We start from the raw sequence: 15,564 nt of genomic DNA, 5'->3' as shown, positions 1-15,564 counted from the left end.
CCCTATTCTGCCTTTGATTGGCTAGTATCGTTATCTTCGTTGGTTGGGTTGGTTAGTGTTTAGGCATGAGGAGTGAGACTGGTTAGGCCAATGGTTGGCCCGTGGGCCAAATCTGGCCCTCCAGCAAATATATTTGGCCCCCAAATGGAAGCAGCAGTTTTTACTTTAATAGTTTATATCACAACTTTTCATCACAATTGCTGCGACATTTGAACAGTGCATGCCGCTGAAATAAGTCTAACAAACCGACCAAAATTAAATTTTAATGCATGAATTCTAACACTAGCTAACTTTCCCCAGGGACTAAGAACTTTTTGAATAACAAACAAAGAACAACAGGACAAATCGGTCTTGTTTTTCCTCATGTGTGAACGCAACGTTTCAAGCGCTGCCATGATTTTTTAATTCCTCATGGGTCTAATTTGCATGATCTACCTGGTTCCTTAGATGTGGTGGAAACAAAAACAGGACAGCACAACAGGGACTTTTAGTTCCAAGTTTAGTCCCTGACATTAGTACTGTTTTAATTCCACAACTTCAGCCTGTTGGCCCACAACAGTTATTCTTCACAAACACAAATAGGTGGCAGTCTAACAGAAATAATGTGCTGATGCCATTTTTTTTCTAAAGCAACAGTAGGCTACTTTCAATCAACCATAAATGAAGCTGCTGCTCTTTATCATGTGTTGATAAGTAAAGTACATCTTTACTCTCTTGAAGTGCAACATTGACGTGAGTGACCAAATGAGTAAAATCTACCCTCAGATGCAATCCTATACAACGTTATAAATCAATTTATTCTTAAATTAATTTTTTTTTAAAAACAACATATAGGCATGTGTTTCCATGGCGCTAGTTAACAGCCCTCCAATGGAAAAAGACCCCTGACCCCTGCTGTTTTATGGCCAAAAGTATGTGGGCACTTTGTGTACATGCTTTTGTTTGAGGCCCGTTTTCATGGTGGTTACAATTAAGGGAAATTTTAAACATAATTTTTCAGACTGTGCTTTAAACTCTATGGTAACGGTTTGGGGAGGCCCTTTCCTGTTCTAACATGACAATACCCTTGTTCGCAAGATCAGAGTCAGTTTGATGTGGATGAACTGGATAAGCCTGCATTGTCCGGACCTCAACCCCATTCAGCATCTTTAGGATGTGGGTCAAACCTTCATCACCTAACATCCCATTAATGGCTGACCTCATTAATGCTCTTGTAGCTGGATGAGAGCATATCCCAGCAGCAAAATTTCAAAATTCTGTGGTCAGCCTTCCCAGAAGAGTTAAGGTTGTTTTACCAGCAATAAAGGCAATGTTAAACAATTACATATGGATGCAATGTTTAGGTGTCCACACACTTTTGGCCATGTGTACACCCATTGCACATTGACAACAAAGCCATAGAAACAACAAAAGGTGTCACACACGTACTTAAAAGTCTTACAGATTTTATTCATACAACATATAAATCATATAAATTACTACAAACAGAGCGTTAGTACTTTATTTAGCTGAAATCACAACAGTGTAGAAAGAATTTATGTTAAACCTCTTACACTGATGCATTTGCAGTATGTAAACACTGAAGCTCTGTAAAATTGATTCATGAAATATTGCTATGAATCACTGCCATAATACTTTCAGTTGTTCTGAAGAGACTATACTGTTCAATTGTGCATGGACTTTGAAATGTGGCCATTAGTCCTCTGTCTCTCTGTCCATGTAGGGAAATCATTGGTGAATCTTGGTAGAAAGGGAACTCATGATGTGACAGGTTTTTTTTTCCCGTTAGCCATGATGGGCCAACCCGGCTGCAAACTCCACCAGTGTACGTGTTGGTCTTCCAGACATGCCCTTCCTCAGGTAGGGAACTTCATCTTTGTTACTCATCACTCCAGCAATGTCCAAATGAGCCCAATGAGGAGATGTGACAAACTCTCTCAGGAATGCAGCTGCTGTGCACGCACCGCCAGAACTAGAGGAGAGAAAAAAAAAAAAAAATCAACGGACTCAGCAGTTAGATGCAGGTAAACAGAGGCATGAATAAACTCCTCTGCTCCTCTGATGCCTCTAGCAGGAGCTGCAGGCGTGAGTGTAGAGAGATGAGATACGTACCGGCTGTACTTGCCGATGTTGTTGAGGTCAGCCAGCTGGCTGTCAGTCACCTGTCTGGTGTAGTGCTGGAACAGAGGCATCCGCCACACTCTGTCACCTGTCACAACACTAGCCTACACACAAACAAACACACACACACACACACACACACACACACACACGATTCGTCAACACAGGAGCTGAGAGACTGAGATGTGTGTGTGTGTGTGTTTTTTATTGTACTAACACACTACCTTGTGCAGCTGCTCCCAGAGCCAGTCAGAGTTTGTGAATACTCCAGTTGCTGCTGAGCCGAGAGCGACATCCATTGCACCTTGGAGACAGAAGAAGCCACATTTTAATGTTTACTGAATGGTATGTTTTCCATTTTAATCATGCAACAAATCTTCTTGAGGTCACTTTCACACATAAAGTCGAGTTAATTTGTTCCATACTAAAGAAAAAAGGATTCATTATTGTCTTTGAGTTCTGGTTTGGTTCACACTGACTTACTACAAACAAATCACGAGGTTTTCACAGGTGGACTGACAGGTAACTCACTGATTGGACAATTTCACTGACTGTAATCAAGCACCATCAGTGCTACATGAACCCACATGTAGGGAAATCAAATTCTATTGAGTGACAGCCTTATGTGTTTATTTATATTCTTCTGGTGTTACAAACACTCAAGAAGCTGTTATTGATTATGAGCCTTATTAGTTGGAAAGTGAAACATCTTGTACTGTAATACTACAGGAGAAGCAGTAGCTGTGGGATCAATACAGTTTTCTCACTTTTTAATGAAGAACTGCCAAATCAAACAGAGTATGACACAAACACAACACTTCTGAAAACCTACCTGTTAGCGTAGCGACATTGACAATGGCTCTGGGGTTAAAGGTGTGTCCATAACAGAGGGCGTCAGCGAGGACCAATCGACCTTCGGCATCTGTATTATCAACCTGTATGTGGAGGTAAATAATAACACACGTAGAGTACAAACCCACATCACAAACTATTAGCTATCATTTTCACATTTCATGAGTCCTCATACCTGGATTGTTTTTCCATTCTTGGCTGTGACAACATCACCTGGTTTAGTAGCCTTTCCACTAGGCATGTTCTCACACAGAGGAGCCAGGCCTGATTGATATTAAGGAGCAGAAACAGAAAGGCTGAGAGATCTGATTTCACTTTAACATTACAGTATTTTTTTCTATCTGAATAATTAATTACATCCACAGTGATTCAAAGTTATTAAACATCACTTTAGCATTTATAATGTATGATAGAAAACTTATGTTAGAGGGTGTTAAGTGTCACAAAGCTCACCAATAATGTTGACTGGCAGTTTCAGAGACGCTGCTGTGACAATGGACGCGCACACGGTGGCGGCTCCGCCCATATCAGCTCTCATTGCGTCCATAGAAGGAGACGGCTTCAGAGAAATACCGCCACTACAGACACACAGATAGAGTATAGTCTAACAGATGTCTTACTGATCACCAAAGTGTGACAACGGCAGTCAGCCAGGGCGTTCGTTGTTATGGTTTACCTGTCGAAGGTGATGCCCTTGCCAACTAGGAGCAGTGGGGCCTGCGTATTGTCAGGGGAGCCGTTGTAATGGAGCTCCAGGAAGACGGGGGGCTCCTCTGAACCTTTAGACACACTCAGGAATGCTCCCATCTGCTGCTCCTCTATCCAAGCCTGGGATCTGCAAAGGCAGATTATTTTTTTTTTTTCAACAAAAACTCTTCCCCTTCATCTTTCCTCCAGACCACAAAAAAGGATTTCTTGAAAGAAACAATGACATCATCCTAAAAGAGTTCTCCACTGATTTAGCATTGCTCTATAACTGTCAGACTCAAGATGGAAAAAAGATCAAAAGTGAGGCAGCAGGATTTATTCCACACATTCTTCTTCCTTATCCAAACCTGCTGCCTGAATTACCCACAATGCAACTCCACCACCGACAATTCAGTCAGAGGGTGCATCTCAAGTCTCTTACTTGCATCCAAGTTTCCCTCATTTTTGTCTTTTCCTTGCGTCTTAATCCCTTAGAGAGAAGAAACGAGAAAATCTGCCAGTCGGCTTTAGCAGCTATAGAGGCTTCTGATGGAATTTGTCTGCACACATGTGCGCTGTGCTAATGCTAATAAAAGGTGTATAGTTATCATTGCCGGAGCAGCGTTGTTTTCTCTCTGTAGCCTGTTACCTGTTTGACCTACACCATTCTGTATTTATACTGTGTCCTGCTCAGTGGCGCATGAACCATTTCTCCTGATAGAGAGCGTTTATATTATTTATTCGTATATTTATTTATTCGCATTATTTATTCATAATGACTGTTTTGTATGTAATATATTTCAGTTTACATGCTACAAAGCAAAGCACTTTCCCCTTAACGTTAAAATACAACGTCAGTTTGCTTTAGTATTCATCCTCACATCTTTCTGTCAATTTTGTGTTTTGGGCCATTTTTTTCTGATGGTGTATCTGACAATAGATTAACAAAATCTAGCAAGATCTGATTGAAAGTTTTCACTCCAATAATTGCTCAAAGCCTGCAGATACTATATAATAAATGATCATAATATGCAGTATATAGGAGCCAAAACGCTAAAAACACACACAAATTAAAGGCATAATTATTAAGTTTTTCTTGTGCCATTGTAGTCAAAAGCAGTTCAGTAAACCAACTTATTCTCACAGTGTCTTGAAAACTATAATAGTCACAGTTTAATTAAGGAGTACAAATGCTTAAATACACATCATTAATGTGACAATCTGAAATAGTCCATGTGTTATTTGGGCAGATAGATCACCAGAAAATGCTTTCTATGTAGTGATGAACAAACCTCTTTTGGATTGTGACTCGTTCAGCATGTGGTGCTAATTTCTCCTCAATGGTGTTGGCAAAAGCAGTAGGAGTGATGTGATTGGCTGGAGCTTCCATGAGTAGACGTGCCAGGTTTTGTCCCTCTGCATACACGACTCCTTTCTGCCATCCGACCAAGTCAGCGCTAAGAGCAATAAAACACAGACACATTATCTGTAAGTGTCGGAGAACTACGGAATTCAGTGTGTCCCACTTTTCAGTCAGTCTACCTTCCATGAAGCTGAGGTGTTACTTTGGTCTTCTTCTTGGATTTGAGTTGGTCGTACTGGAACAAACCCAGAACGGCGCCTTCTGCAGCCGACTGAGCATCACCGCAGCCATCCACCTCCACGTGCTTCACCTCCAGGTCCTGAAGTAACCGGCAGCCAGCTGAACACACACAGAAAAATACACAGATATCAGACAGGTACCAGCAATTCCTCCATGTAACCAGAACTAAAACAAACAGAGGTCATTGTGTCTCACCTGATACGGCCTGTCTGATGTTTTCCCTGCTGGTGTCCCAGTTCTCTATCCCACACACACCTGCATCGTTCTTACCCAGACCGACCACTGCTACACACGGGAAGTCCTGGAGAAGACACGACAAAGATTATATTACACTGATGTTATCATGTCATGGGGTTTTCTGAATCTTATTTCACACCTTGTTACCTTGTGGATTCCATAAAATATTCTGCTTTTGCCTTTCTTGAGAGGTGGTCCAGAGCTGGAAAATATTGCATAAAACCAGACAAAAAATGGACATCAGTATAAAAATCTCTATTCATGCTTTACCCAACAAAGCCTCAATAAACTTCAGCTCATTCAAAATATCGCAGCCAGACTCACAACCAGGTTCAAGGGAGTACATCACAGCAGTTTAAAAATTACTTCACTGGCTCCCGGTCCATCTTAGAGTGGATTTTAAAATTTGAATGATCACTTTTAAGGCTTGTAGGGAGCTAGCTCCTGAATATATAGCTGACCTCCTGACCCCTACAAGCCTGAATACAACCTGGGATCCTCTGGTAGGTCATTCCTTGGTCAAACCTAAAAACTAAAGGTGACCAGGCCTTTTCTGTTTGGGCCTCAGAGGAGATCAGGGAAGCTAACACACAGTCTTCCTTTAAATCACTTTTAAAAACTCACTAGTTTAGACTTGCTTTTTAATGATTTGACTATTTGTTTTATTATCTTTCATTGTATTATAATATTCTATTAAATATTTGCTTTCATTGCTTTTATTTTTAAAAAGTTTATGTAAAGCAGTTTGTAACTTGCTTTTGAAAAGTGTTGTATAAATTCAGTAGGGCTGGGCAATATGGACAAAATCAAATATCACAATATTTTTGACCAAATACCTTGATATCAATATTACGACAATACTGTAGGGATGACTATTGGTGCTTTCCCAAAGTATTTCCACAATGAGATTTTTGATAAATAATCATCAGTAATGTGGATATAACGACTAAGCAGGTACAGGCAAATGATAGATCAGCTGTAACAGTCTGGTAAGTTCAGAAAATTACATCATTTTACTGTAGTGCATCCTTTAAAACCAGGAAAAGACAACACTTATGCCATATCACGATATTACGATATCCAAAATCTAAGATGATATCTAGACTCATATCACAATATCAATATAATATCGATATATTGCCCAGCCCTAAAACAAAGGTATTATTATTATTATTTTGTCCACCCCATTTATGTGGATTATGTCAATAAAGAAAGACTGAATATTAGAAACACCTCTAGATATTGCTGACAACTGCATGTGTGTTGCTATCATGACATAACAACACAACCATCCAGATTTGATCCATTAAAATTAAAATCTGTGGCTTATCAATATATCGGTGCATCTCTCTTGTCAGTTTTACAGACATTAAACACTCACATTTTCAGCAGTTCAGAGAGTTTTCCAGACAGAGTTTGGTCAAAACCTGCAGCAGCTTCTGTCAGATGAAGGCTGCCCTCCTCTCCCTCCTTCTCAAACACTCCCAGCACCAGACCCTACAGAGAGAGACAGAGAGAGAGACAGAAGGAAAAACAGACAGACACACAAACACACAGGCAGGCAGGCAGGCAGACACACACACACACACACACACACACACACACACACACACACACACACACACACACACACACACACACACACACACACACACACACAGCTGAATGTCTCTGAGACACAATGTGAAGTGTTGGAGAATGAGTCGATGATGTAACTATCTGTCAGTTAACAGTTACTCACTTTTCGGTCCTTCCGGTGACTCTGTGAGGCAGAAAATGACCTGCAGTGGTTTGTCCGCGCCGCCGTCAGCACGGCTCTCCTAAGAAGAAGCATCCTCATCTGAAGAGCATAAAAAACACGGGGCAGATCACTTCTTCAGAGACTTAAAGGTCGTATTCATGTGGATGCAGCCGACCGAGCTGAGGGAGGTGCGTTCTTTATACGTCACCAATACGCGACAACCTTCTTCTTCTTCTTCTGTGCGATTTAAGGCATCCATGATGTTACATTCCTGCCACCCTCAGGTTTTATTCTCCCTCGTCTTTCCAGGCCAGCAGCTGCAGACCCTGTTGCATCTGTTTGCAGATTCTTTGATCCATCTGTCAAAATCTGAACACTATTTTTATACTTACTGTCCCTATACTATAATATTATACTACTATACTAACTATAGTATTCATGTACTGTGTTTAACCCTCACATACTGTTTATATTCTGACCTTTCACAGTATGGAGCAGGTCATTTTTGATGGCTTACATATTCCTTTATAATTAGTCCCTATACCAAATTTTGAACTATAGATGTATTTTGCATACATAGATAGCCTATTTTATCAGTTATTAATAATTAATTAATGTAATTCATTCATGTTTCAGAGAGCAGAGAGAGTGTTTTCTTTAGGTTTGACACTATTCATTTTTGGAGAAAACACATTACAATGACATTATATTTATGATCTCATGTTATCTAAAACAAGAGAACATGACAACATAATTATGTCTGTTAATTTATTGAAAATGAAGGATACGACAACATTTGAATGGTAGGTTTCATTATAACCATTAAAACTATAAATCAACACCAATCCAGAGCACCCTGTATGTATAAAATTGTATACCAGCTGAACAAAAATAAATGATGTTGAAATATTTCCATTTTTGTGTATTCTGGGCCACTTTAGGAAAAATCATAAAATTTCAGGCTTAAAGAATGTGAGTGAATGTGTTTTTATTGCTTTGAAATGTCAAAATAGGTCAAATTTGACCCGAACAGTATGTTAATGGTTAATCTTAAATAATTCCAGATCTGCAGACAGATTGTCTACTAACCAGACAGGTCTAACTGGTCACACCACAGTTGTTTGTCGCCACCTGGCGGAACAGGTGTGTTAAAACTATAACTGTAGATCTGATTGACAGCTGTCAGCTTCTCTTCTTATAAATATGAATGGAGTTTTCTGATAAATGGTTTATATTTACACAATAATAGAAGTATCTTCTCTATAATTATCCAATATAAAATACATTTTTGACCCAATTTGGTTTCAGTTTGATTTTTTCTATTTCAATTTTTATTATTTTTAGATTTATCTGTTTACTTTTTTCAAACAGGTTTTATTTGTCTTTATATTTATTAATTCATTTATTTATCTGTATCTATATGCAAGCTTAAACAAATTCTTTATACTGTATGTGAAGTTTGGATTTTATTTCATGTATGTTAATATCAACGCGTCACTTTGTTTGTGTTTGGATTCAATAAAGTTATATATAAAAAAGTAATAAAAAAATAACTCAGGAAGCTCAAGGGGATTTTAATGAGCAGCATAATTTTAAAAACATCCGGCTGACATATTATATTATTATTAAGGATCATACAATCATTTAAATTATAAAATCAAAAAATCTTTTTTTGAGGGTGAGAGGATATCGTATACTGTAGAGAGAATATAAAAGAACAAAGACATAAACAAAGAAGAGAAAAAATATACTGTATGTATGTGTTTATTTGATGTCTTATATTTACAATAAATATGTTTGTCAGAAGTTTGCTAGCATCCAGCACCAGTTTGCCTGAATAGAGGAACCATCTTCAAGAGAGAATCTGAAGTCATGCAGCCATTTAAACACAGGAGAGTGTACTGTATCTAATAACATATAACAAAAGTCTTTAATAATGGCCAAACCAAGGACTTTTATCAGCATGCAAAAAATGTACATTTTGATCTTCATACCAAGTACTTTATATCCGGTTCTAAAATAAAATTGAATGAAAAACAAAGCATGATTATTTGGACTTTTTCCATTTAGGCAACATAATGTAATCAATGATTGTATAGTAGCAGCCAGAAATCATTACTGCAACAAATTGACTTCAAATCCCTCAGAAAGGGACTTGATGTTCACTCAACCAAAGAATTTACTTTAACTTTATCATGAGAACCATTAAGTGACAAATCTGTCACTGTTCTATACATGCAATGAAAACAACAATTATGTATTTACACACTGCAGTAAAGACAGAAGATACAGTATATACAGCAAGATGTTCAGAGATCAGAAGTGGAGTTTATGATGCAGAACACTTGAGTCTGTTAAGTCTGTCTTAAAACAACAGTCAGGTACTAGAATGAATATCGAAATAGTTTTGTCTTGCTCATTCCTCCTGTTCATACTGACCATTAGACAATCCCTTAATAATGCACTTACAATGTAAGTGATAGGGACCAAAATCTGCAGTTCTGTTATATGAGCTAATAAGCTAATATGAAGCTTCAGCATCCAAATTAGTGAAATCAACACATCTTTCAATATTACAGTCTTTTTAGTGTCACAGTGACCTCTTTTGACTACTGTCACCTCTTTTTTATTACTAAACTTCCACTGCAGCTCAACAGGGAAACACAAAGAGGAAATTTGATGCTAAAAAAACTGTAAATGTGTCAGATATCCACTTGATATGACTAACTCAGACTGCTGAAGCCTCATATAAGCTTCAGATAAACTTTTAAATGCATTGCACAGATTTTGGCCCTCATCACTTACATTGAAAACATATTTGAAGGGGATCTTCTAATAGCCAATATGAACAGGAGGAATGATTACAGCGAGGAAAAGGTGTTCATATGGACACATGACTCTTGTTTTAAGAAAGACCAGAAAAATTGTGAACCTTTCCTTGAACTCCTCAGGAGCAGAAAATATCAACCAGCACAGAAACAAAAGGCAGAGACCAGGACGAGTGTCTCTGCCTCCTCTGTGCATGATCCTTCTGTGATCCCAACCATTAATTGTGTCTGAGACGACATGTGAGTAGTGACCTGATATTCGCAGTGGTGTGCCATAAATTACAATCGTGATTTGACGTTGGCTGAGTCTGGATGACAGAGCAGATCATGAGTCTGATCCATTCATATGAAGACCCCACTGACAGCTATCTGTGACCAGCAGGTTCTCCACAAGACCAGATCCACTTCACTTTCAGTTTGAAACTCTTCCCTAAGAGTACCCCGGTTCAAGTGCAATAGGAGTAAAAACTCCTTTGTTCCCTGTGCAATAACCCTGCTAAATCTGCACATGTAAGTTAGTATTTTAGAGAGTTTTGTTGTATTATTGTGTTCTGTAAATTGTATGTACAGGAAACATTTTTGTACTTTTTGTTTTTTGTATTTGTGTTGTTTTCTTATCTTGTGCCCCTCTGGTTTCCCATCTGTGATAATAAAGTGACTGAAGTAAAAGTCATGTAGACCACAAACCAACTAGCACTGGCACAGTGTTGCTGTCAGTCATGTGGTTTTGCTCTGATCATCCCTGGCCAACCCTTAGTGATGTGTAAGTGCATACATGTTAAGCTAACGCATAGCTCCATCAGTAGAGCAGGTCCAGAGAAGAGATGGTGGGTTCTTCAGGTTTTTTGATCTCCGGTTTGGGCAGCTTTATTCGGCTCATGGCAACCACTCCGCAGATTGCAAAGTGAGTCACAATGCTGGCCACACCCAGCCAGAAGGACATGTCCAGGCTGTCATCCAGCACAACAAGGACAAAGAGGTTCTCCCGATAGTTAGCCACCCGCTCGGTCAGACTGTGATGCCTCACGGCTGCCAGGAAACACAACAAGGCCAGGGCACCGAAAAGAGCTGGAAACAGAGAAGGGAGAATTGAGGGGATGCTCAAAAAGCACATGGAAGGTAGATGAAAAGGGGTTGTACTCAACAGAAGAAAAGAGGGATGAGAAGAAATAAGGAAATCACAATAAGAAATAGATGTAGAGAAAGAAAGGGGCGTTGAATGAAAGGTTAAAGGAGGGAGGAGACAAATAAGATAACAAATCATCATCTGATGGAGAGCATACAGTAGACATACCAGCGATGAAGTTCCACAGGTAGAGTCCTTTGTGCCCTTTGATGCTCTGGTAAGGAACCTTGCGCGCGTTGTAAATACAGAAAGACAGACTGACCAGCGCAAAGCCCACAGACACCAGCAGGAAGAGGATCACTATCATGTGAAGGCCACCGTTTAACGTCCGCACAAGCTTCGGGAAAACTGGACAGAAACAGAGAAACACAAACACACGTTATCATCAAGCCTGTCAGCTAGTTCCTGTGAGTCAAGATGACTAAAAAACACTTCAAGGCCACCAGATTCATTGTTCCTGGCTGTGTGTGTGTGTGTTTGTGTGTATGTGTGTGTGTGGAGGAAGGCAGAGCTTAGAAAAAAGAATGTGTCTTCAATACACTACATATGCACGTGAAGATACTAGCGAGTAAGTGTTAAGATTGTGGATACGTGTGGATGTAGTATGTCTCTTTCTGTTAAGCACAGGCAAGAGATGAGAATAGAGAAATATAACCAGTATGTTGTTAAGTCATTTTATTAATGTGCAGAGAGTACTATGTATATATGAAATACTGTGCGAACCTAATGTTTTAAGTTAATTGTGAAAAGTACTGTGATATTTAAGACAATATACTAATAAACAAACTTTAATATATTTGAAATTCCCCTTTTGTGCTCTTTTAACTACCGTGGAGTAACAAAAAAGAGAATTTGGTGCTAAAAAGTCAGTAACTTTGGAAGATATCTACTTAATTTTACTAATTTGGATGGTGAAACCTTTATATTAATCTCAGTATGAACAGGAGGAATGATTGCAGCAAGCAAAACCTACTTTAAAGTTCATTTGGGCACCTGACTTGAAAAACATATCCTTTAAGTAGATGTAAGGTTGGAGAAGTCATCTTATACCACCATGTGTGATAGCATGATATATCTTCTTTACCAGCTTGTTCCAACTCTTCTCACCGAAATATTCAAACTCAAAACTATTTTTTATGGAATCAGATTCAATCAAAAAGATATTCTAGATGTCTTACACATGTTTGCCCCAAAATTCAGCCGCCTGGCATATTTGATATTTTTGGAGACTTTTTGATTTCCACTTGAATATGGGACTTATTTTGCTCTTAAAAGATGTCATCTTGATAGTGTGCGGTTTTCATTAGACTACGTCAGTTTGCTTTATTGATTACTTTAATTCTGTATGTGATGATTATATGTTGAACTATCTCTGTTTGCATGTTAGATGTTATGTGTGCCATTTTCACTGAAGATAAAGACATTCATGTAGACTCAAGGACAAGTAGTTAGTGCTGTTGATGTAGTAGTTTAGGCTGTGGGGATCTACAAAAAAGTGTTGTATCATGGTTTATATCCGCATTTATGACTATGATTTACATTTATTTCAAAATGGCTCCTTTATTTATCTATTATTTAACTTTTGAGCCTCCATATGATGCTCGGCTCATATGTCTTGATGAGTATGGACAGAGAGGAAGAGAGTTTATTGGCTGTGTTTGATCTTACTGTAGATTTTGGAGCGCCTCTTCCCGAGCCCGCACTTCTTGGTCTTTCCTCCCTGGAACAAGCCGTAGTAAATGTCCCCGATGAACTGGTCCAGCTCCGGATGGGACGCGTTCACTATCTCCGCCCCGGTTTTACACAAGATCCGTCCGGTAACCCACCGCTCCGTGGATAGGGCCACGACCAAGAGGACCACCGAGCCGACACAGAGGACCGAGGCCACCGAGAAGGTTATCCGTTTCCACAGCGAAGGCATCTTACGAGCCCATGGTGCCCCGGGAGAGGTAACACGACGCCGGGGAGCGACCGCGGTGCGCACCCGGCAATCACCATGAGTTTATCCTGCGGATTGAGTCAGAAAAATAAATCATAACCGGGGAAAAAACAGCTATTTTTCTTGGTAAAATGTTGCTTGTGTTGATGTGTGAGTCACAGTGGAGGAGAAACTGAATCTATGGTGGTCAAAAGGATCCGTTACCGGGAGAAACTCTATCCCTGCTCTGTGCGCCTGGTTTCTGCTCCCTCTCTGTGTCTGTGTGTGTGTCACACTCACACATACTCTCCTCTTTATTCAGGAGATGCATTAACCTTTGCAACTTGGCCTTTGGAGCTGGAAATGTATCAACTAACTGGTGACCTTACGGAGGCTGCAGCTATAAAATCATGTCAGGATCGTTGATTCTGTCAGAATGACAGATAAGATCCATTGTAACCCTAAAGGTCAAGTCAGAGTATTAACCATGTAGTAGCATATTTAGGCTTTATGGCTTCAACTCTCTCATCTTGTTTTTTTGCATGCCTTACTTAGTCATTTAGGTCCATCTGTTTATCAAAATACACAAGTATAATCACTACTTTACTTGAATATTTCCATTTTATGCTACTTATGCTTTACTCAACTACATTTATTTGGTTATCAGATTAAAATGAGTTAAATTAAACATCAAATCAGATCATAAAATAAGATTAATTGCAACAACCTGACAGTATATAAATGCACATTATCCCCAGAAGCATGCATAGAGCAAGTTTACACTTCCACATTGTTGTTACCATACTATAACGTCTATGAAGCTATATAACCTACTACAGCATTTTCATATTGATATCTAGGTGTTTATATATAATTGTATTTTGTAATTTTTATGAAATGCCTGCCTTTCTTGTTAAATAGTTATTTTAAATTGTACATTTCTTACTTTTATATTGTTATTTTTGGTGACCTGGCACCTTATTGTAGATGCAACTGCAATTTTGTTGTCATAAAGTTCCCTTGAGTCATAAATCTTTTGAAAATTTAGTTTCACTTCAACCAACTACCATGGCTGAATAGCCAAAAACCCTCCAAAAAACCCCCAAAAAACCCCTGTTCACTGTGTGACAATTGGCTTGTGGTTATTTAATAAACTGTAATTTTGTTTGTGAATATGAGAATATGCATGACTACTGCTAATAAAGAGTCCCTGTCTTGAAAAGGATCACTGTGTCAAAATCTATTGATCTATTATAATATTTCAGCAAAGGAATATCGTAGACATTGCACAGAGCTGGGTGGTGTGACGGCTGGGTAAATTGGGGCCCAGAAGCTCATTTTTGCCCCAAGGACTCTAAACAGGTTAATCTGGCCTTGCACTGGGGTCCTCAGGGCACAAATGTTCAGTGGTTCCTCCCATCCTCTGTGCATTGTACAGTATGTACCTGGTGCAGACATTATGTAATCTGGCTTTGTACAGATAGCAAATTACAACATGGCACCTTTTATTATATTTTGCCCAGAACCTTAGAACCTAAGTGTGTTTGGCTACCACTCTGCTCCACTTCCCCTCTTTGGAAATGCCTTATTACAGAGATTACTTACAGCTCTGTCTCCAACTTTGACCTGAAATTATGCCTTTTCTCTTTATATTGTATCTAAGAAATGGAGATAAATGGAGCTGCAGTCAGTCACTGAAGCTTAAACTGACAGATCATCAAACGTTACAACCGGTGTAAGAATGTAAGCAGTGAAGTAGTGAAACTACAGAAAGCTACAGCGCATGATGATGGCACGTCTTACTCCATTTCAATTCTGTATTACCAATAGTAAAAGAAATACATTTTTAAAATTCTTCACAAAATATATCCCTGTGACAGCTGGAATGGCAGATTTACTCACATTGATATTAGCTCTGTTTTATTTAATTTTAGGAAAGAAGAAGAGTTATTAATACACCTTTTTGTGAATTTTTACTTTTCTCAAGTTTTGGAGGTATTTTGAGGAATGTTTAAGGTACAACATGCAAATAAGGAACAAAAACAGGAGCATCTAAAATATTTGGGAATTGTAGCACCAAATGTAACAGAAGTCTCTTAAGAACTTAATTTCCTTTGTTAAATTCTCTTTATTTACTTATTCATTATTAGTTTGTTTATTTTTTTTTACTGTATTATGATATTTTTGTGTCATTTGTCATTCTGATATGTAATTTTCCTGCCTTTTGTTGAAACTGTGATGTCTTATTGTTGTTCAAGTTCAAGTTTTTGTTACATCTCGTTACACAAGTATGAAAGAGTAAGAAACATCAGGTTTCAGCTCTTAGACAATGCAGTAAGAAAAAAAAAGAAATATTTAAAATAGTAAAAGCAATATAAGAGTATAAACAACCTGAGGAGTAAAACATATGAGTGTATGTATACAAAGTGCAGTTTACATGTGTCCTACTTA

At 38.6% G+C, this 15,564-nt stretch overlaps 2 protein-coding genes across 3 annotated transcripts; both read right to left on the bottom strand.

Moving 5' to 3' along the window:
* Positions 1–1,428: 1,428 nt before the first annotated feature.
* lap3 (leucine aminopeptidase 3) lies at positions 1,429–7,453 on the bottom strand. Its single transcript, XM_067585026.1, has 13 exons — positions 7,242–7,453; positions 6,882–6,997; positions 5,648–5,702; positions 5,459–5,564; positions 5,203–5,362; positions 4,953–5,117; positions 3,650–3,808; positions 3,427–3,551; positions 3,149–3,237; positions 2,954–3,056; positions 2,346–2,425; positions 2,113–2,225; positions 1,429–1,972 (listed from the first exon to the last, which is right to left on the bottom strand). Exons 1-13 carry the CDS (start codon positions 7,338–7,340, stop codon positions 1,786–1,788), a joined length of 1,557 nt encoding a protein of 518 aa, XP_067441127.1. The 5' UTR covers positions 7,341–7,453; the 3' UTR covers positions 1,429–1,785.
* Positions 7,454–8,846: 1,393 nt separating this feature from the next.
* Positions 8,847–14,472, bottom strand: clrn2 (clarin 2). Of its 2 annotated transcripts, XM_067585024.1 has the most exons (4): positions 13,339–14,472; positions 12,864–13,202; positions 11,364–11,543; positions 8,847–11,137 (listed from the first exon to the last, which is right to left on the bottom strand). In XM_067585024.1, the coding sequence occupies exons 2-4, from the start codon at positions 13,114–13,116 to the stop codon at positions 10,869–10,871; spliced, it is 702 nt and encodes a 233-aa protein (XP_067441125.1). In that variant the 5' UTR covers positions 13,117–13,202; positions 13,339–14,472; the 3' UTR covers positions 8,847–10,868. The 2 variants fall into 2 exon arrangements, with proteins under 2 accessions (XP_067441125.1, XP_067441126.1); XM_067585025.1 differs by having other exon boundaries at positions 12,864–14,472.
* Between the last annotated feature and the right edge of the window lie 1,092 nt (positions 14,473–15,564).

This window comes from Thunnus thynnus, chromosome 3, assembly GCF_963924715.1.
Source record: "Thunnus thynnus chromosome 3, fThuThy2.1, whole genome shotgun sequence".
Lineage (NCBI taxonomy): Eukaryota > Metazoa > Chordata > Actinopteri > Scombriformes > Scombridae > Thunnus > Thunnus thynnus.
The sequence above is the reverse complement of the archived record's forward strand: the minus strand, read 5'-3'. Positions and strand labels throughout refer to the sequence as shown.